Source organism: Monodon monoceros, unplaced genomic scaffold (assembly GCF_005190385.1).
Source record: "Monodon monoceros isolate NGI ecotype Baffin Bay Population unplaced genomic scaffold, NGI_Narwhal_1 Super_Scaffold_21, whole genome shotgun sequence".
Classification (NCBI taxonomy): Eukaryota; Metazoa; Chordata; class Mammalia; order Artiodactyla; family Monodontidae; genus Monodon; species Monodon monoceros.
The window spans coordinates 146,471,108-146,491,906 of record NW_021703778.1 but is presented as its reverse complement, the minus strand read 5'-3'; the positions used below and the strand labels follow the sequence as shown (position 1 = coordinate 146,491,906).

General features: G+C 49.9%; 1 protein-coding gene across 8 annotated transcripts in view; it reads left to right on the top strand.

Annotated features, from left to right (window-relative positions):
* Positions 1-20,799, top strand: part of LTBP2 (latent transforming growth factor beta binding protein 2) — a 98,153-nt gene that overhangs the window by 41,914 nt on the left and 35,440 nt on the right. For all 8 annotated transcript variants that reach the window (XM_029239799.1, XM_029239798.1, XM_029239797.1 and 5 more), the window contains 5 exons: positions 5,515-5,705; positions 7,721-7,891; positions 8,416-8,622; positions 9,620-9,906; positions 10,951-11,053. In XM_029239799.1, coding sequence (XP_029095632.1) covers positions 5,515-5,705; positions 7,721-7,891; positions 8,416-8,622; positions 9,620-9,906; positions 10,951-11,053 — 959 coding nt within the window. The remainder of the gene's footprint in view (positions 1-5,514; positions 5,706-7,720; positions 7,892-8,415; positions 8,623-9,619; positions 9,907-10,950; positions 11,054-20,799) is intronic.

Genomic DNA, 20,799 nt, shown 5'->3' with positions numbered 1-20,799 from the left:
CAAGACCCTTTAAGGGTTAAAACTATTTTGATAATAATACTAAGTTCCTTTTTCATTGTGTTGACAATTGCACTATGGTTCATAAGCCATGGTGGGGAAAACTGCTGGTGCCTTAGGAAAAGTCAGTGCAGTTCCTTCAAACTGTGCTCTTTGTCACCATATATTTATAGTAAACAAAAAAAAAATTATACTTGAGAATGTACTTGATGAAGCAATGAAACATTAATTTTTTAAAATCTTGATCTTGAAAAAAAAAGAAACGTTTGGGTTTTTTTTCTGTGAACAGTTCATATTCCTTTGATGACTCTTCTTCTAGGGCTATTGGTTTGGTGTGTCTTTTCTGTTTCTAGGAGCTCTTTAAATATTATGGCGATTGGTTCTTAATCGTGATATGAATTGCACATATTTTTCCCACTTTGTCTTTTGTCTTTTTACTTTGTTTAAAGTCATTTTGGCCAAGCAGAGGTTTTTGATCATAGGGTTGGTTGTTTGGACAAGTAAATGATATGTTATGTAAAACACCTAGAATGATGTCCACTACTTGGTAGGCACTGAATGGATGTTATTTTCCTTCCCTCCCTTCCCTTCCATTCTATGCTTTATCCAACTGTGCTCATTATCCTTCCTTAAATATGGCCCATGCTTCCCACCTTCACGCGTCTTCTTGTTACTTTTCTTATCTGGAATGTCTTCCCCCTCATTTTGGACTGTGAAATTCCTACCCTTCTCTTAAGCCCCAGCTCAAATGTCATAGTCCTGCTTACATCTGAACTCCTGTACCTCTGTTAGCCATCAGAGTCCACCTTGGATCCTAGTAATATACACACATTTATCATGCTTTTCCTGAGCCTCAATTTCCTTACCTATAAATTGGAGTTGCTGGGGAAAATAGAGATTTATTTTTATTACAACATAATGCATGTTTACTGTAAAACTGTAAAAAAAAAATTTTTTTTTACTGAAAAAAATCTAAAAATATGGAAACATAAAGTTTAAAACAGTAGTTACACATACCTAGGCATTCTCATCCCCAAGGGGCAGCCACTGTTTACAGATCCTTCCAGACCTTTCCTATGCCTATATAAATATCTGTAGGGAAGAGAGAGAGGTTTTTCTTCAAACAAAAACCTGGAAGTATTACTGTCCATATTATTCTGCAACTTACTTTTTTCATTCAATAAAATAACATGAATAAGATGATGTATTTAAAGTACATCCTTCAGTGCTCTGTCCATGGGAGCTGTAATTATTCTATGTACTTTGCAGTGATGTTTTTAAACTTTCTTTTGGCAGCAGAACACTTAGCAAACAAAATAGTATGTGGAAACCCAGTTATCAATTATATAGAGTGGAGCCACCAGGCTAAGGTGAAAGTGGGTGGGAAGGAGGTCACGGAGCCCCTCACCCACTCGTCTCCCCATCACTGTTTGAGAACCTTAGTGAGTTGGGCAGAATATGGGGGCACCATGTTCAGCTGAGTGGCATTATCATGGGTATGCACTGTCCAGGGAGTTTCCACTCAGGTCTGAAGATCCCAGCCAGCTGGGATGGAAGGTTTTTTCCCAAGTTAGTTGAAAGAGCCGGAGAGTCCTCAGGCCAGAGCACATCTTGGTGGATCATACCCAGTGGCTCCTCCTTGGTTCCATGATGGTCTGTGATGAGAGTTTTCGTTGGTCCATGAAGAAATGAAAAAAATAAAGTCAATGAGGTGAGATTTCCAAGAAGTTAAGCTTATTCAAATATTTCTTATTGGCATTGAAATGTCTTTTCTTTCATAAAGTTATGGTGGTAATAATTGGGAGTTGTGCGTGTGTGTGTGTGTTTTAATGTCTTACCTAAGTAAAAAGTTGGCAACTTTATGTTGGTCCCCTACATTTGTTTCAAAATTTTACTGATCCATGAAATCCTGAAGTCTAGAGAGATGGATGTTCCCATCAATTGCGGCAGCTCTGCCAGGACCTCCTTGGAACAATCCCAGAGAGATAATCTTGGGCCAGGCGAGTCTGAGAACCTTTATGCTATCCTTTAACGAAATCGAAGCGGTTCTTCCAAAGCTGAGAGTGGACAGAGCCCCGCTCCGGGGACTTTAGTCAAAGAAAGTCGCCTTCCCAGTGCAGCTCTCACTTGCCTCTGTTGCTACCGCTCTCTAGGAGCCAGAGCTGAGCTGAGGAGCTGAAGCCCTTCACACATGAGGTGGGGGGCCCTCCCTCCCCATCCACCTCCAAGGACTGGTCTGGGGTTTATGAAGGGAGATAGCTGACTCTTTAGAGGGGTTAGGGCCTATCAAAGAACCAAGGCTTCCTTCTTTACTTGGCTGTGAGCCTCTCAGAAGGTAGGACTTTTTGATTTCTATCGTTTAATCCGAAATCCTCATCACAGCAGTAGATGACAATGGATTGAGCTCAGAAGGCTGTGGTTGTTAAAAATGTATTGACACCAGATTAGTCACTTGGCCTTTTATATGTAAGGATGCTTGGGCAGTGTAACAAGATATTTGAGGTGTCTTTGATTCCTCTTAGATGAAGAAGAATTTTTAGTGGCTTGGGGAGAGGTATTTTGTCTGAACTATAGCTAGCACTTTCTTTTCTTTGTTCATGTGATTTTAAAGTTCTGGCATAGTTTTCAACTTGTGACAACTTATTTATATTTTCAAAATAATCACACGGTGTCACCGTTGCCCTTGGTCCTCACCATAGCCCGGTGGGGTGGGTGTCACTATTCCTGTTTTACTGATTGGGAATCTGAGTTCCAGGGGATCTCAGTGACTGGTCAAGTAGGAGGCAGAACTGACATCTGCCTGGCCAACTCCTGTCCTCTCTTCTCTGTACAGACAGGTCCTTTCTACAACTAGGGAAGACATTTTTTTTCTTCTCTGCAAAGTTAAACCTCTGGCCCTTAAGGGATTTGAACTCAGTAATCTTGGGGCCATTAGCATTGAGTTCCAACTAGAGAAACAAGTGATGGCAACAGTAACAACAGTGACAGCAAACGACCAAGAAAGAACCCTTTGAGTTTCCACCTTGACCAGACTGGAGACCTCTTTGTCAGCATCAAGTTCAGAAATGTCCCAGGTGGTCCGGGCAGAACCTGAACTACTCCCTTTAGCTCCCTGGGTGCTCTGTGATGCCGACACTAAGCTGAGCCATGGCACCGGCTTGGTGCCACCAGGAGGAGACTTCCACCGACCCACCAGCTCACTTACCTCTCACTCTTTGGTGAACTCTTGGAAGCCATTGGAAGGATTGTGCTTTCTGCTGTAGCTGGCTGTGCTGACCTTCTCCTCGGAGTTAGGAGCAGGTGCCTGAGGGTGGGGCCCCCAAATCTGGTCCATTACAGCTCCCAGAGCTTCTGGGGTGGCTAACGGGCCCTCCCTCTCACTCCAGCCCTCAAACTCGGGGAGCAGGCTGGGGCATGTTTGGGGCTGTCAGGGTGAGTATTTGCTGCTGGTCGCACTGGAAGAAGCGCAGTGGTGAAGCTCATGGGAGCCAAGTCCCAGGCCAACAGGGCTGGGGAAGGGCTGGAAGGTGCCCAACTCTGACACCCATGCTGCTCTGGCTTCTGCCAGGAAGGGATGAGAAGGAGATTGCTCATGGCCTGGACACCCGGGGCCAACAGAACAGGAGTAGGGACGATGGAGGGACAGGGTCCCAGGACCCACTTGGGCAAAGAATCCAGTGGAGAGGCTACGGGTGGGACCTACGGGAGGAAAGAGCACCACCCCAGGCCTGAGCAGAGGCTTCTAGGCTGAGTTTCTGTCATGGTCTGGGCTGCTCTGTTGGGTGGCACAGGAGTCAAGCTCTGCTGGATTGGAGTCCTGGGGCCTGATTTACCTGTTGTATAACCTTGGGCAAGTAATTACTCTCTCAGCTTCAATGTCTACAATGTGCTCACACTCACCACAGTCCAGACACTGTCACGTATACAGTGGTTCATATACATTTTGACAGTGACAGAGTATTTACAACAAGGCTGCCTTGTAGAATGACCTGCCTTATAATAAACACATAAAGAACCGTTCAAGTTTATGAGCAAACAACTCAAATAGTTAAGACATCAAAGGACATGAGCAGAAAATTTTCACAAGTGGTAAAGAGATGTATGAAAAAAATTCAACCTCAGAAATGATAAAAAAAGGTAGCTAAAGCAACATTGAAGTATCATTTATGATAAGGATGATGAAAAATTAATAATACACTGGCGAGGCTGTGTATAATATAATAATGCTGGCGAGGCTGCACTCTGAATGGGACATTTATACAACCTTTTGGAGAGCAGTCCTCCAGTGTATACCTAGAGCCATAAATGTACCTCTGATATGGTCATTCTAGCCCACAGAATTAATCCTAAAATAATAAGCCTTTTCAAAATGTTTCTTATAAATATTTTTCAAATATACAGAATAAAAACAGTTTAATGGATCCCCCTATACTAAAGGAATATTTTAACCGAAGAAAAAAATCCATTATGAGTCAGGATGTCCACAGTTAAAAATTAAAAAAACAATCTAAGCATATAACAGGAGAATGTCTGAATAAATTGTGATTCATTTTCAGATAGACTACCTTGTAGCAATTAAGATGAGCAATATGAAAATTGTGGAATTGTATAAAGTATGATCTAATGTTAAGTGAAAAATCAGAATTTAAATGGTATCTGCAAGTGATGACAACAGTGTAAGAACATATACTTGTGCAAAGGTTGAAAGGAAATATGCCAAAGTATTTGCCGTGTTGGGGTAGGAGGATGATGAATTCATTTTTTTTCTCCTTGAACATTGTTGCTATATTATTTTTACAATAACATTAATCAGAGGGATATTCAGGGCTCTGCCCCCGCATCAATCTGTTAACGTGTATTTGCTGGACACCTGTTCCACAAGCAATTTGTATGAAAGGTTGTATTAAGAAGTGGCAAGGGGCTTCCCTGGTGGCGCAGTGGTTGAGAGTCCGCCTGCCGATGCAGGGGATGCGGGTTCGTGCCCCGGTCCGGGAAGATCCCACATGCCGCGGAGAGGCTGGGACCGTGAGCCATGGCCGCTGAGCCTGCGCGTCCGGAGCCTGTGCTCCGCAACGGGAGAGGCCACAACAGTGAGAGGCCCGCGTACTGCAAAAATAAAAAATAAAAGTGGCAAGAAGCAGGCACAGGACTCAGTTTTAGGGCAAGGGCTGGTCCATCAGAGTCTCAAACTCTTCAAATGTCAGAGCTACATGGGACCAATCTAACACCTTTATTTTGCAATTGAGGGCCCTGAGGCCCAGGGAGGCTCAGTGACTTGCCCAGAATACCCAGCCACAGCCTGGCAGTTCTACATAGGGGTAGGCACTCCCACCGAACTAGCCAGCTGGCCTTAGCCCTGTTCCCCTGTCTCAGGGCACCTCTGTTTTCCTGGAGTTGGCAAGAAGGCAGCCAGAGAACACTCTTCTAGTGCAGAGGCGGGGGTGGACGTCCTGAACAGGAAGGGCACAGAGCCACTGTTCCTGGGATGCAAACCCCATGCCCCGGTTGTCTCCACAGGACCCTGAGTGGGCTCAGCCAGACACACGCCACCCAGCAGCACGTGGGGCTGTCCCAGACTGTCCGACTTTATCTGGCCACTGCGGCCAATGGCCCGCTGACCTCCAATGCCCTGCCCATGGGGCCAGGCCCTGAACGGAAGGATGGTGCCCAGCAGGCAGCATATCTGGGCCACCCGTCATCCTCCTGGGGTAAGGACACCCTGGCTCCAGGTTCTCAAAGAGCAGGGCATCTAAATCTTGGACCTCCTTCTCCCCGCCTTTGCTTCCCCCTTCACCCTCTCAGAAGGGCTGAGTTGTCACCCTGTCTCTTATCTTTTCAGCCAATGAACAAAACAGTTGTCAAGCATCTGCTTTGTGTCGGGCTCCAGGGGTCTTAAACCGGCTGTTGGAGGCTTTGCTCCTTTGAGACACCTAGACCTTGATGGCTCCATTTCTGCCCCATCTGTCACCTGTCCTGCCTTTGCTTCCCTCATATCCAGTTGTGAACCTCACCTCCCTGGCACCGGTCCTTCCACCTCATCCTTCCTGTAAACCCCTTGTTACCTACAGTGGGGCCTCTGCTTCCCAGAGGAGAGAGCTGAGCATCGCTGAGGATTCAAGCCTCCGCACATTCTTGCTCATTGCCCAGCCATCCTTCCCGGTGTGCCTGGACACTTTCTCTCATTCCTCAGAGCAGCTACTCCAAGCTGCCCCCACCTTCCCCAGCCCCATCCCATGGCCATGCTTTCCACTCCCCAGAGTCCTCACCTTCCTGCCCATTTTAAAGTGTACACACATCAGTGATGTTTAGCATATCCACAATTTTGTGCAATCACCATCTAATTACAGAACAATTGCCATCACTGCCAGAAGCCCCGTGCCCATTAAGCAGTCACTCCCTTCCCCACTCCCACCCTCGCCTCGGCCCCTGGTCTCACTAAGCTACTCCCTGTCCTTATAGATTTGCGTATCCTGGACATTTCATATAAATGGAATCATGCAACATGTGGCCTTTTGTGTCCGGCTCTTTCACTTAGTGTAATGTTTTTGAGGTTTATCCACGTTGTGGACAGCATGCATCGGTGTCCTTTTTATAGCTGATGACCTTTCTTGCCATCTTGAAAAGGAAGTGCCCCTCTTCTTGTCTAAGGCACATCCCACTGTTTCTTGACTCTTCTGGAACCCTAGGCTGTCACTTGCCCTCCCCCCACCCCAGTTCTCCTCCCCCTTCAACCTGTCCCCCACTCAACCCTTTCCCTAGAGCATATACAGTTACTTACAGCTCTCCCATTCACACACACACACACACACACACACACACACACACACACACACGCATGGCTATTTCTCCACTTCCCTCTGCCTTCCTTTCTATCTCTCCTCCCTTCACAGTCAAGTCTCCATAGACCTTTTATACTTCCCTTCTCAACCCCTCCGCCTCCTGGCTTCCCCGCTGGGCCCCCTATACAGAATGAATACCCCTCCTTTGTATTTCCACTTGTGTTAAATGAAGCGGCCTCAGCCCACACTGCTACAAAGACCTCCCAACAAGTCACCCTGTCTCTCCATCCACCTGCACACCCCAGCTCAGATGGCATTACCCTCCCCCCACTTCGTCTTTGATCTCTCACTGAAAATTTTCAATGATTTCCCACCACCAACTGAATAAAGTTCCCTATCCTTGTTCTGGCCATTAGGGCCTCCAGCACCCGACTCTAAATCATTCTTTCAGGTGTTCTCTTGGAAAACTCTCTTCTCTGGCAAGTCTGAGCTACATTCTGTTCTCTGCCCTTTGGTGCAGAGCCCAGCTGCAGCCCTTGCTAGCTGTGTGACTTGGGATGCAACCCATCCTTCTCTGAGCCTCAGTTTCCTTAAGTGTCAGATGGAAATATTAGGTTAGATATAAGAACATTGCCAATATTCAACCATTTTAACCTACAAAAATGGCAATTTCTAGTGGTTCAACCTAAAATAATACTCAAGAGCGTTGAGAGTTATTGTGCATAAGGCATGAACTCAGTTGCTGGCCTGTTGGCATCCCTCAGTAGATGTTGGCCTGTGAGCTGTTACTCGGCCCCCGCTATGGAACCTCGCATCCAGGAGGTACTTAGCAAATGCCCTTGGGATGGATTCAACCCAGTCCCGTGGGCCTTTCTAACCAGCCTCTGGAGGTCACAGCTGTGCCTCTCAGCCTTGCCCCCTGGACCCAAGCCCTCTCTCTGCAGGGCTGAATCTCACGGAGAAAATCAAGAAGATCAAGATCGTCTTCACTCCCACCGTCTGCAAGCAGACCTGTGCCCATGGGCGCTGTGCCAGCAGCTGCGAGCGTGGCGACACCACCACCCTGTACAGCCAGAGCGGCCACGGGCATGACCCCAAGTCTGGTTTCCGAATCTGTGAGTCCATTCCCCGCTCACATGGTTCCTGGCTGGCCCTGGGGCTGGGTGCAGGGATAGCCAGAAGGACAGGCCTGCCTTGGGCTGGATCCCAGCTCTTCTGCAGGAAGGAGGCCGGGTGCCCTCATACCGTGGCTTCTGTGAATGGTCTCCAGCCACACAGTACTGAGTCCTCACCCAGCTCTGTCACATGTGACTCTGAGCAAGTCTCACAACCTCGCTGAATCCAAGTTTCCTCCACAGAAAAGTGAAGGCGTTAACGGTGCCACTCCCCCCAAGCCCCCCACTCCCGTCCCATCCCCCAGGTTACTGCAGGGTGGAGGAAAGGCAAGGCCTGTTATTATCCATCCTCCTTCATCCTCCCAGGCTTCCTGGAAAGTCCCTGCATTTCAGGGGGTGCCCGGTTCCCAAAGCCATCCAGATTTGGGGGTCTCGCTCCCCCCGCTTCCCTGTTGTCACCCAGCGGCCACATAATAGGTGCTGCTGTGTTCTTCCACCACGTCACCTTGAGGTCGATGTTGTAGATTTCTGCCAGATCCCCTGCCTGAATGGAGGCCGCTGCATTGGTAGGGACGAATGCTGGTGCCCCACCAACTCCACTGGGAAGTTCTGTCACCTGCCCGCTCCCAATCTGGACAGGGAGCCTCCAGAGAGGGGGGTCCACCACAGGGCCTCGCCACAGGGCCCCTTGAAGCAGTCCACCTTCACGCTGCCTCTCTCCAACCAGCAGGGTGAGTGTGGGGCTGGGAGGCGACCTGGGTAACCGCATAGTGTGGGTGCTGGCATCTTCATGGAGGGGACGGGAAGCTGTCTCCAGCCCTTCCTTCTCCTCTACCCTTAGCGCTCAGTTTCATTCCCTAAGTTTTTCTCTGCCCTTCCATCTGAGTTCATCAATTTTTTTTTTTTTTTTTTTGCTCTTATCCCCTACTGGGTGCGATGGGGGAAACAAAAGAGTATAAGGGTAGGGTCCTGATTTCAAGGAACCCATGGTTCTGAACAATAGAGGGAGGATGCATGAGAAAGAATAGCATCATAAAACATTTCCTTTCCTCTGCCTTCCGTTATTAGGTGCCAAATAAAGGGTACAAAAAATACAGAATTTTGTAGGAGATCAGGGGATGGAGAGCCCCAAGCCTGGGGAGTTCAGGGAAGGCTGCATGGGGGAGGTGGACTTCACTTAGGCCTTAAACAATGGATAGGCTTTGGTTAAGCAGAGGGGAGTGGAGGGCTTCCTGGGCAGGGGGACTGGTGTGAACAAAGGCATATAGTGGGGACCATGCAGGGTCTGTTGGGCTGGAGCTCGAAGGTTGTGCAGGATCATGGGGGGAGGTGGAATCAGGAAGGTAGTTTGGAAGTTGTTAATGAAGGTTTTTCAAGAAAAGGTGTGGGGCTTCCCTGGTGGCGCAGTGGTTGAGTCTGCCTGCCGATGCAGGGGACACGGGTTCGTGCCCCGGTCCGGGAAGATCCCACATGCCGCGGAGCGGCTAGGCCCGTGAGCCATGGCCACTGAGCCTGCGCGTCCGGAGCCTGTGCTAAGGTGTGGAGGGAAGGAGCCTGTGCTTGGTCCTATCCTCCCTGGGGTATTGTTCTGGGTTTTGAGTAGAGAGTGAAGAAATGGAGGCGAGTTTTGGGGAGACACAGCCAGTGGCTCGCCTGGCCCAGGGCTGCTGCACTCCTCAGAGGGTGGGGCCCTGTTTCCCCACCTCTGACCCCAGCCCCTGTGCCCAGCCTCTGTGAACCCCTCCTTGGTGAAGGTGCACATCCACCACCCGCCTGAGGCCTCCGTGCAGGTCCACCAGGTGGCTCGGGTACGGGGCGAGGTCGAGGAGGCCCCAGAGGAGAACAGCGTGGAGACCAGACCCTCGCCCTGGCTCCCCGCCAGCCCCGGCCATGGTCACTGGGACAGCAACAGCATCCCGGCTCGGTCTGGAGTGGTTCCTCGGCCGCCACCCCCGGTGGTGCCCAGGCCTCCGGCACTGCTGGGCCGGTGCTACCTGAGTGCTGTGAATGGACAGGTGAGAAGGCAGCTCCTGCCCCAGCCCCGGGGTCTTCTGGGACCACAATTGCTTCCTGCAGTGCCCCTCCTCCTTCTCTCTCTCCTCTGTGTTCTTAAGGAATGTGAATCTACAGGGTCTCCCATTCCCCACATGGGAAAACTCAGGGCATAAAATTGCCTGAGTGTAGAGAGGTTGAGCCTCCTACTTGGTCGTCACTGGGTACCTGTCAGTGCCGGGCACACAGAAGAGGACCCAAGAGAGGCCCCCTCTGGAGGGGAACAAGCATCCTTGTGTCCTAGCAAATCCTGGGCTCTCCTGGAGCTGAGTGTAGGACTCCCGGTGCGTGGGTAGTGGGGCTATTAGATCTGGCGAGAAGGCGTTTGGTCTTCAGTTAAGGGTGGAGTCACAGAGATGTGAAATTAGCAAATGCAGGTTAAACCCCAAAGCCTTGGTGGTGCAAAGATAAGACACTCCATCCCCCCTACCCCCGGTGGCATCCTCCTCAGTCGGTGATGGGAAATCATGTAAGCTTTTCTGAGTCCAGGCACCTAAGGATAGGGGCTAAGCCAGACCCAGGATGGTTTTCCCTTGGATTGCAGTTTGGCGTTCCCGGAAACCCCTCCTCGGAACTGGGGGAGGTAGTGAGTAGCCAAGGGATAGGGGCTCTGAGTCCCCAGCTCCTCCCCACCTCTCAGCTGTGGTGTCGCTGAGCATGGACCCTGCTCACGGAGGTGGCCCTGGCATACCCTGGAGTTTGATGGAGGAAAGCCCAACCTCTGTGGGCTGGGAACATGGATGGGGGCAGTTTGCAGACTTCACAGACAAGATCTTATCTGGATGTGTTCCTGCCACTCCCCTCCCAAGTTTAGGGTCTGGCAGAGTGGACTTTGGGTTTCACTGCTTCCTTCCGGGACAACTCCTCCCCTCTCCTCCCCTCCCTTTGGGTGGGGGCGTTCTCTGCAGGATGCGAGTGGTGAGCTCATGTCTCAGGCTTTCCTGTGACATCTCTGCGCGCAGCAGGGGAGGGAAGCAGGTGATGAGTGTCCATGGGCTTTTTTCCAGTGTGCCAACCCCCTGCTGGAGCTGACTGCCCAAGAGGACTGCTGTGGCAGTGTGGGAGCCTTCTGGGGAGTGACCTCCTGTGCCCCGTGTCCACCCAGACCAGGTGAGTGCTGGGTTCCAGGGTCCAGGGTTGTCAGCAAAGCTCTCCCAGGGCCTGGCCTCTGCTGCAGGCATCACCCCCCGCATTTCCCACCAGGGCCTCAGAGGCCAGGCAGGTAGAACAGGCTGGTAAACTAGGAAAGCTTTCCAAATCGACCTTGAGTGTGCTTTTGGCTGGTGGCGGAGGCTTCTGACGGCACAGACCCATTGCCAGGTGCAGCGTGGCCTGCCTGCTCGGTCTGATGGCCTGGAATGGGTTACTCTCTTTTGCCAGTTGTTCTTGCTCAGATTTTAGGAATTACATCCCATGCTGGGCCCTCTTCTACCCCTCAACCGCCTTCCACATACCCCTTGCCCAGGTACCAGGGGCCCAGAGGTCTTGATTTAGTGACTCAGTGTTTCTCTCACTCTCTCCCTGGAGGGACCCCTAGGCCTCCTCCTCAGCTCCTGTTTCCTGCCTCTCAGCCTTTGAATCAGTGTTGGGCATCTGTCCCCGAATGTCCTTGGCCTTGGGGTATGGGAAACTCAGTGGCCAGCCCTCTTTTTTGTGGTGGGAAAGCCTAACATATTCATTTATTCATTCAGCAAATACTCACCAGGTGCCTTGCCTATACTGAGCACTGAGAATTCAGGAGTGAGCAAAATGCCACTCTCATAGGCATTGATCTTAAAGTTGGGAGACAGGTGATGAGGTACCTATGCCTGAGTGTGGCTCCTGCCCGCTCAGCCTGTCTTCCTCTTGCAGGCCTCACTCCTGGGCTCGGGTCCAGGCCTGGCACGTATTTCTTTTGCCTGTCAAAAGTCAACTCGGGGGCTTTCCTGGTGGCGCAGTGGTTGAGAGTCTGCCTGCCGATGCAGGGGACGTGGGTTTGTGCCCTGGTCCGGGAAGATCCCACATGCCGCGGAGCAACTAAGCCCGTGTGCCACAACTACTGAGCCTGCACTCTAGAGCCCACGAGGCACAACTACTGAGCCTGCGTGCCTACAGCCCGTGCTCCACAACAACGGAAGCCACTGCAATGAGAAGGCCCTGCTCTCTACAACTAAAGAAAGCCCGCGCGGCTACAAAGACCCAATGCAGCCAAAAATTAAATAAATAAATTATTTATTTTAAAAAAATAGAATTATTAGAGGGGGCCAAAGAGATGGGAAAGAGCTTAACAACCCAAGGAAATTGCACAGGCAGGTGAGATCGAGAGAGTGAGAACATTTCCTGGAGCATAGCACACCCAAGGCTGAGCACCCACCCCCTCCCTGTCCCCTGCTCGCACCACCCCTCACTGTGTTCAGCACACCTCAGCAAGCTGGGCACAAGGGTGCAGACCCTGGAATGTTAGGCATTCCCCACACTGAGCAAGAAATTGCAAAGGGCAATGTAAACATTTTAAATGCATTAAAGTGCAGCTGGGCATTGTAGAGAGAAGGGGCAAGATGCTGGGGAACCTTGTTTGTGTTGACAGGGTGCCAGACACCTAGCTCCAGTCCCAGGCCTGGGGCCGGGGTGGGGAATGTTTCTTTAAGTAGGCAAGACAGGCAAGCTACTGTGCAAGACTCTAGAAAAAAAGGCGAGCTGCTGGGGTAGGTTTGGGAATGGTCGGCAAGACAGGCATACTCCTGAGTTCCGGAACATTCTCAGCCCTGGTGGCTATGCCCCTCTGAACCTCTATTTCTCTTCTGATAAAATAAGGCTGTGCCCCTCAGGGAAGGGCTTTGTCATCCCCAACAAGGTGGTCTAGTAGAATCAGGGGGTGAGGGGAGTGATGGAGCCAGCAGCGGGGGGAACCACGTGACTTCATGGCTTCCGCTAAATCAGCTTTGGCTTCTGAGGCTGTACAGGACGGTTGAAGAAGGTCCCTGCAGTGCTGCTATTTCTGACATGGGAAAGGACTGCCTTGAAGTCTCAGTTACATGGCACAGACAAATCCCTTTTCTTCCAGAAAAATTCCTCAGTGCCTTCTTAGGGAAACGGCTCAGAGAGTCAATCTAGGTCAGCCTCTGGTCCCCCCACCTTTCTCCCTTCACTCTGAGTGACAGATGCAGCTGACCTGCCAGAACCTGGCCTGAGCCACATCCTCCTGACCCCTGGGGAGTTATCAAGAGTCGCAGCTCAGAGCTTCTGCAGGGTCTGGAGAGCACACAGCTCTCAAAAGCCACTTTGACTGAGACCACATTTTTGAGTTTTCATCCGAGAAAGACAGACATCTGGGTTGACTGGAAAGTTGGCCGCTGCCCCATCTGGCTTGGCACCGGCTGTGTCAACCCCAAGGCCCCTTTGCTGGGGCAGGCTGGGCTGGCACACGGCGCGCGGCCCGCAGTGGTGGGCCCCGGCTGTTTGCCACGAGACCATCTCTCCGTCTGCCTGGTGTAGGATGAGTTCACCGCAGAATCCAGGCCCCTCCCTGTGTCTCCGGGGAGAGCTGATTCTCTTGTTCGTCCCCTTCAAGAAATTCTGCATCTTTCCCTCTTAAAAACAACAAGAGCCGCCAGGTACTGAAGTTTTCCACTGTGCCGTGCTTTGCACCTACGTGATCTCATTTCACTGTCACAACCAGCGGCAAGCTAAGGATCTTTATCCCCATTTGACGGAGGAGAAAAATGTAGCTCAGAGAGGGCTGAGGAACTCGTCCAAGGTCACACAGCTAGGACCGGGGAGCTAGGATTCAAATCACAGTGTGTCTGATTCTTAGGGGCCAGGATCTCCCTAATCATTCTGGGGAGGGGGGCGTTGGGGCAACCTGAAGACAATACAAATCAGGATGCTAGACCAGGATTTTACAGTCAAGAGGGTGCATCCCAGGACTGTATTCCACGTATACATGAAGGACAACATCCTGCCAGAAGATTGGATTGAACAGACAGGCAGGGCAGCAACCTGCAGTGCAGGCCTGAATCAACAGAGATGCGTTGAAAGAAACATCCGGGGGTTGCGGGGGAGTGGGCAGGCTTGTTCCGTGTGGTTTCAGGGCGTGGGCAAAAGCCGATGTGTGGGTGTTTCTAGTAGGCAGAACTCAACTGGAAACTGAGCAGTAGGGACAACTTATTAAAAACTGTAGCTGCCCAGCAATATAATGGGATGTTTCCAGAAGTCCTGAACTCCCTGCCACGAGGAGTATGCCTACCAAGAACAGGTGTGTGGAAAGGAAATTGATTTTTGAGGGAATATAGGTTTATATATACATCTGAACATTTATTTGAAACTCTCAATAGAAGGAAAGCCTTGGTTTGGCTGGGTTTTGCCATGGCCCTTGCCCACAAGGAGTGTTCCAGGTGTAGGTCTGTGATGCCAGCCCCCGAGGAGAGTGGGCATGTGAAGGTGATGTCTGAGGAGGCTGGAGCAGAGAACCCTAGGGCGAGTCATGGCAGCATCACTCTCATCACGTCCTCATTAGCAGCCCTTTACTCAGAGGATGTAATACGCGCCAAGCACCACGCTAAGTTCGTTCTCATTTCCTTGCCTCTTAACAACATCTCTAGGTGGGTGTTACTATCTTCATTTTACAGATGAAGAAATTGGGCCTGAAACTCCAGGTCTATGTGACCCCAGAGCCCTGCTTCTAATCGCTCTGTGATCCCCTTCCTCTGCTTCTTGGCTTAGGCATTCAATGAGCTAGAGGACCCCGGCCGGGGGAACAGCTGTGCCGGGGTGGGGCTCCTGTTCTCTGTAACTCTGGGTCAGACACCCAGTCTCCTGCCCTAAAGAAATGAGATTTTCAGAATTCCAGTTGTTGGGCTGATAAAAGCCGTGATTCTTTGGCTCGAAGCCTCCTGGGAATTGTGACTCAGCTCCAGTTAGCACCCTCCCTACCCTAGCAGGGGTGTCACTGACACATGGCATCTCTGGCCTGGAGAGCCCTGGGAGGGATAGGGTTAGGGTGGCGGAAGCGGCGCCTGTCTGAGCCAGGGCTCTGACCAGACCCCTCTCCACCTCACTGGTCATGGTGACCAAGACACCCACTCTGGCTCCGGAGCCTCCCAAGGAAGCAGTCAGAGCCTGTCTTTGGGTGGCATTTCCACAATCATTGCAGGATCCATTAGGACTTCACCAAGGAGGAAAATCTGGAATAATGGACATTATTATAATTACCAATATGTGATAAGCATCATGCTCCGGGTTTTGCATGCCTATTTAGTGTTCACAATAACCCTCTGAGAAAGGAAAAGTCATCCCCATTTTGCTGATAAGAAAGCCAAGGCTCAGAGAGTAACTTGCCCAAGTGTCTCCAGCCAGTGAGGGGCAGCAGGCCACCTTGCTTTCCTCGAAACTGTGTTTCTGGAAGGAAGGAAGGAAGGAAGGAAGGAAGGGGGGGAGGGAGGGAGGGAGGGAGAGAAGGAGGGAGGGAGGGAGAGAAGGAGGGAGGGAGGGAGAAAGGAAGGAAGGGAGGGAGGGAGGGAGATAGGAAGGAAGGAAGGGAGGGAGGGAGGCTTGAGGAATACCTACAGGTACTGTGCCAGGCATTATCATTATGCTAGTTTCAGTCTGACATTGGTTGTTTCAGTAAACAACCAGTTAATCCTCACAACAACCCACGAACTGAGTTTCTGTCCCCACTTCTACAGGTGAAAAATTTAAGACCGAAGGAGGATAAGAAATGTGCCCAGGTCACACGGCTAGTCAGAGTGGAGCCAGGAATTAGACGCTAGTCTGGCTGCCCCAGCACCCACACTCTTTCCACTGCTCCCGGGGAGTCAAAGTTTCTATCCAGCTTACCCACCTGAAGTTTACAGATCAAGGGTTCAGCTCCAGCCTGCTCAGGTGCCCCTGTGCATCAAACTTAGCCTTGTCCGGTGTGTGTGTGTGTGTGTGTGTGTGTGTGTGTGTGTGTGTGTGTATATCTGTTCTCTGGGCAGAAGGGTGTGTGGCAAGGGACCCTCCACATCTCCCTGCTGCAGCCATCTGTCATCACAGATTGAGATCAGCATGGCTTGTAAACAGCCCTGTGGCCAGGCATATGTCTCCACCGTCTCCTCCCCGAGCTCTGTCTCGGAGTCAGGGCCAAAACTGTCTCCAGCAATCAGTTTGCTCTCGTTGAGGCCTCCTTGGGAATTCCAGCAGCCAAGGATGAGAATCCGCAGGGTGGGGGCAGGCTGCAGCCAGGGGACCCTCTGCTTCCTTCCCCATCTGTGAGCAACCAAGGTGCAGCAGTGAGTGGACAGGGCTGGGGTCCGGGGCCAGAAGACCTGAGTTCCAGGCCCGCATGGCCCAGGTTTCCTGACCAGGAAAGTCATGCATGTCTGCCCTACGTGCTTCACAGGCACTTGGTGATGTTCAGACTCCTTGGAGTTGAGGTTGAGTCCAGCTGACCCCTCAGCAGCTGTTTTGGCTTCTCAGGTCAAAGTCCAAAAGCTGCAAGACCACTTCCCAAAAGAGCCTCTCTGAAGCACCCACAGGAATCCCAGATCAGCCACTCTCTTTTTCCAGATCCACAAGTCCTCTGCTCTCTGACCCTTGACTTATCCTTGATCTGGCTGAGGGACCATGGGAGGAGTACATGTTCTTCACTATTTCCTTTACCGATTCTACATGCCGCTTTGGTCGTACACATTACGGAGCATCTGCCCAACATCTGATTACTTCTTCTGACCTCCTTCTGGGTGTCCCTGCCTTTTTTTCCCCACTCACTCTCCTGATCCCTTGTTTTAAAAAAGGGAGAGGAGGGCTTCCCAGGAAGGGTCATATGCTTCCTGCTGAGCAGGCATCTCCCTGTGGCCTCTGGACCCTAAGATTCTTGGCCTAGACAACTCCTAAGGCTCGTCATGAATTCGTTCGTTCATTTATTTATTTGTAGGCAGTAGAGGGGAATAGTTCAGAATTTATCCTCTGGAAGCAGATGCATAATCCCAGCTCAATCCATCAGCTGGGTGACCTTGGGCATGTTTCCTAACCTCTCTGTACCTCAGTTTGCTCATCTGTAAAATGGGGATAATATTAGTATCTCCAAGGCCTGTTATGAGGATTAGATAAGTTATTACCTGTAAAGCCTTTATAATAGGACCTAGCCCATAGTATGAGCTATTTTAGTGTCTGCTATTATTACTCATTCCATTTTGATTGCCTATACTGTTCCGTGTGCTGTGCTTGACTCCAGAGACATAGCAATGACAAAGAAGGCAAGGTCCCTGTCCTCACAGAACTTATGCATTAGCAGGGGAGATGGACAAGCAAACAGGCAGCCACAGCACAGTCCATTAAGCATTACAGCAAGGGAAGGCCTACGTGTGCTGGGAGCACTTGGGAGGTGCGCCTGGTGATACCCGCCCTCCCCCATCACTGCCGAAATCTCACTCAGAGCCGTGGGTGAGTGCTGAATTCTCACCCCAAGCCAAGGTTTCTCCCTTCCATGTGCTCATCTCAACTTTGACTTTCTTTCCCCCAAAGATATATAAGCAGATTTTTCTGGATTGGCTGCTGCACTTGGTCTTACAGAAGCTGGGATCCAGCACCCTATAGGAGGCCTCTGTGAGGTTTGAGGAAGGGGGCTGAGGGCCCTGGTTGGGGGTGGGTGGGGTGCAGGGTGCTGGCAAAAATGGGTGTCTAACGAGGAACGCTGGTTTTGACACTTCTTTCTCTCTAGAAGTCTGCCCTCACCAAGGGCTGTCCAGCCGACAGTTTCTCTTCAGGCCAGTGAGAAGGCAGAGTCCTCTCAGGAGGAAATCACTTTCTAGAAAAAGCGCATGTTTCCAGACTAACGGATGAGCCCCACTCCTCTTAGTTCACGCATTGCTCAGCTTCTCGGGGTACCCTGCAGGTGCCACAGCTGGTGCCCAGCCTTACTGTGATCCCAGCTCTCTGCCACCCCTCTCCTGCTCCGTAAAGAAGCAAGGTCCTTCTGCCTACCTCCTCCCTCCTGATACCACCTTGCTGCCCTGGCCTCCTGGCTCCCCCCTCCCTTCCTCTCTGGCTGTAGGAGGGATGTGCCCTTGGCAGCCAGAAGCTTGGTTGCAACCCCGACTAGGCCCCCTCTGAGCTTCACCTTCCTTCCTAACCTGTGAAACAAACAGGAAACAGACAGGAGAAACAGACAGGACAATACGCACCAAAGGCCTCAGGCCTCCGAAGCCCTGTCCAGATGTCCCCTTGTCTCAGTTCTCCAGGCCCCTGGCATCAGCCTCAAGATATTCCTTCCCACCTTCTGCGCCTGCATCTAATCTGCTTGCTTTCTGAGTTTCTCCAAACAGCTTCCCCTCTTTCTTTCTTCCTCCCCGTCTTCAGTTCATGCCACCAGGCCCCGGGCCAGGCGCTCACATTTCCCGGCCTCACCCCATCCTTTTTCTCAATGTCAGCATTTTCAGAATACTCACTTATCGCCACACAGCGGCCTTTTAGGCTGAAGCCTAGTTCCCATGTGGAAGAACATGCAAACCCTGGGGAATGCCATCTGTGGCAAAAAAGAAAAAATTACAACTTCAATTTACAGTTCTTTAATCTTAAAAAAAAAATTAAGCTTTACTAATTTATGTCCTCACTTGATCTCTATGTCAGACTGTTGCAAGTGTCCTCAGGGAAGTGTGGGGCTTCCAGGGAAACACGGCACCTCCTCATGTTTGTCTTTGGTATCACAACATGTAATGCACGACAATGCTCTGTTTGCGGGGTTTTTCAGTTAGGTTGTCTAGTTTTAAATAAAGCAGCCCTCATCAAGTGGAGAAATGACTCTAAAAAATTCTTGCAGAGAAACAGGATTTAAAATAATATGAGGGGCTTCCCTGGTGGCTCAGTGGTTAAGAATCCGCCTGCCAATGCAGGGGACATAAGTTCGAGCCCTGGTCCAGGAAGATCCCACATGCCGCGGAGCAACTAAACCCGTGCGCCACAACTCCTGAGCCTGCGCTCTAGAGCCAGCAAGCCACAACTACTGAGGCTGCGCACCTGGAACCTGTGCTCCACAACAAGAGAAGCCGCCACGGTGAGAAGCCCGCACACCGCAACAAAGAGTCACCCCCGCTCGCCACAACTAAAGAAGGCCCGCACGCAGCAACGAAGAACCAATGCAGCCAAAAATTAATTAATTAATTATTTTAAAATCCTCTTTTAAAAAATAAATAAATAAAATAAAATAATATGAATAATCCTAAGTGATCCTTTAAAAATGCAATGCTGACACTTCTCCTCTGACACGTAGTCCGCCGTATTCCAAAGTAAAAATAATGATGACCTCTCAGATGGGACCCAAAATGGACCCCAGGAGTCAAATGATCAGGAAGTCTATATAAAATACAGCTTAAAAAAAAAATACAGCTTATATCTACTATCGTTAATACCAGACTTTGCCTTCAGTGTATAATGTGCCCAGAGATAACAGCTAATGACAGAGTAAAAGCTATCTTGATTAGAAAAACATTTTAGAAACTTCCCTGGCAGTCCGGTGGCTAAGACTCCGCTTCCAATGCAAGGGGCCCAGGTTCGATCCCTGGTCAGGGAACTGGATCCCGCATGAATGCCACAACTAAAGATCCTGCATGCCACAATGAATATCTCGCACGTGGCAACAAAGATCACATGTGCCCCAACTAAGACCCGATGCAGCCAAATAAATAAACAAATAAATGTTCAAAAAAAAAAAAAGAAAACATTTTAAAACACTGAGACACTCACATTTTGCTGTATAACTGGATGAAGGTATAGGTATTATTAACATGTCTCTTGGTATTTGCAAGAATCTATTTCAGCAATAAAATATATGAAGAACTGTCTATTGCATAAGCCACTAAAGGTTGAACCTGTTTAGAAGATAGAAGACCTACATTCTCCACAGTAAATGACTTCTTGAATAAAAATAAGGTTTACCCAATAACTCTATAAGTACAGCGGCTGACGTTAGGACCAGCAAGGCAATGGAGCTGCGGAATGCTAACTGGAAAGTCCCCTCCCCGTACCCTTCATAGGCAAGGTATTGCCACAAAGAAGTCAAAGCTGGGAGAAGACAAGCTGTCACAGGAAGTCATCATGCGGTTAACTTCATAAAACAAGATCTTTAAGGTCTAAAGGTATCTTTACGGAGCTTCATCCTGGAAGAGTGTCTGTGGAAATGCCTGTGCCCCTTGAAAATTACTGGCTATGTCTTGGCAAAGGAATCATCAAACTGAAAAAGCAGTCCTTCTTCATTTTTTTTAAACAAAAAGATGGGTGTTCCACATCTCCTGCCTTTTTCTGTGATCACAGGCAGCTGTCAATAGTATACTACCTGCTAGCCCTTTTCAAGAAAAGACATCTTCAAAACAAAAACACCTTCAAAGCACTTCTTTGGAGGTTGACATACGAGTCTGACCCTCCAAGGTAGTGGAGATGTTTTCCCTGTTTTTACTGAATGTCAGTTGTTTTTGTTTCTTTGTTTGTTTTTGTTTTTAAGCACACTTTCTCTCTCTCTCTCTCTCTCTCTCTCTTTAAAGTAAGAGGAATGGTGTGAAATCAAGATAGGACATGTATCAGCACCAAAATACTGACAGTTATTGCCTTATTGGCCCGTCTGGACTCAGACCACTGCCCAGTTTTGTTATAAACTTTAAGCGGGGCTGCTTTTCAAGGAAGTTGTGGTGGGACAGAGCCTTTTGAAAATGAATGTTTGGAAAAAATGCCATCATCCTGTAATTTGCTGCTATAAATCCTCTCCACTTGCATACTTGACAAACTCAAGAACTGGGATATTATAACTCTTTTTGACTTTGTAAAAACAACTAACTGACCTCAGGGAACGTGAAAATTACTAACCAAATTTCAACAACAACATCTCATGGTTGGTGAATGTGAGTGAA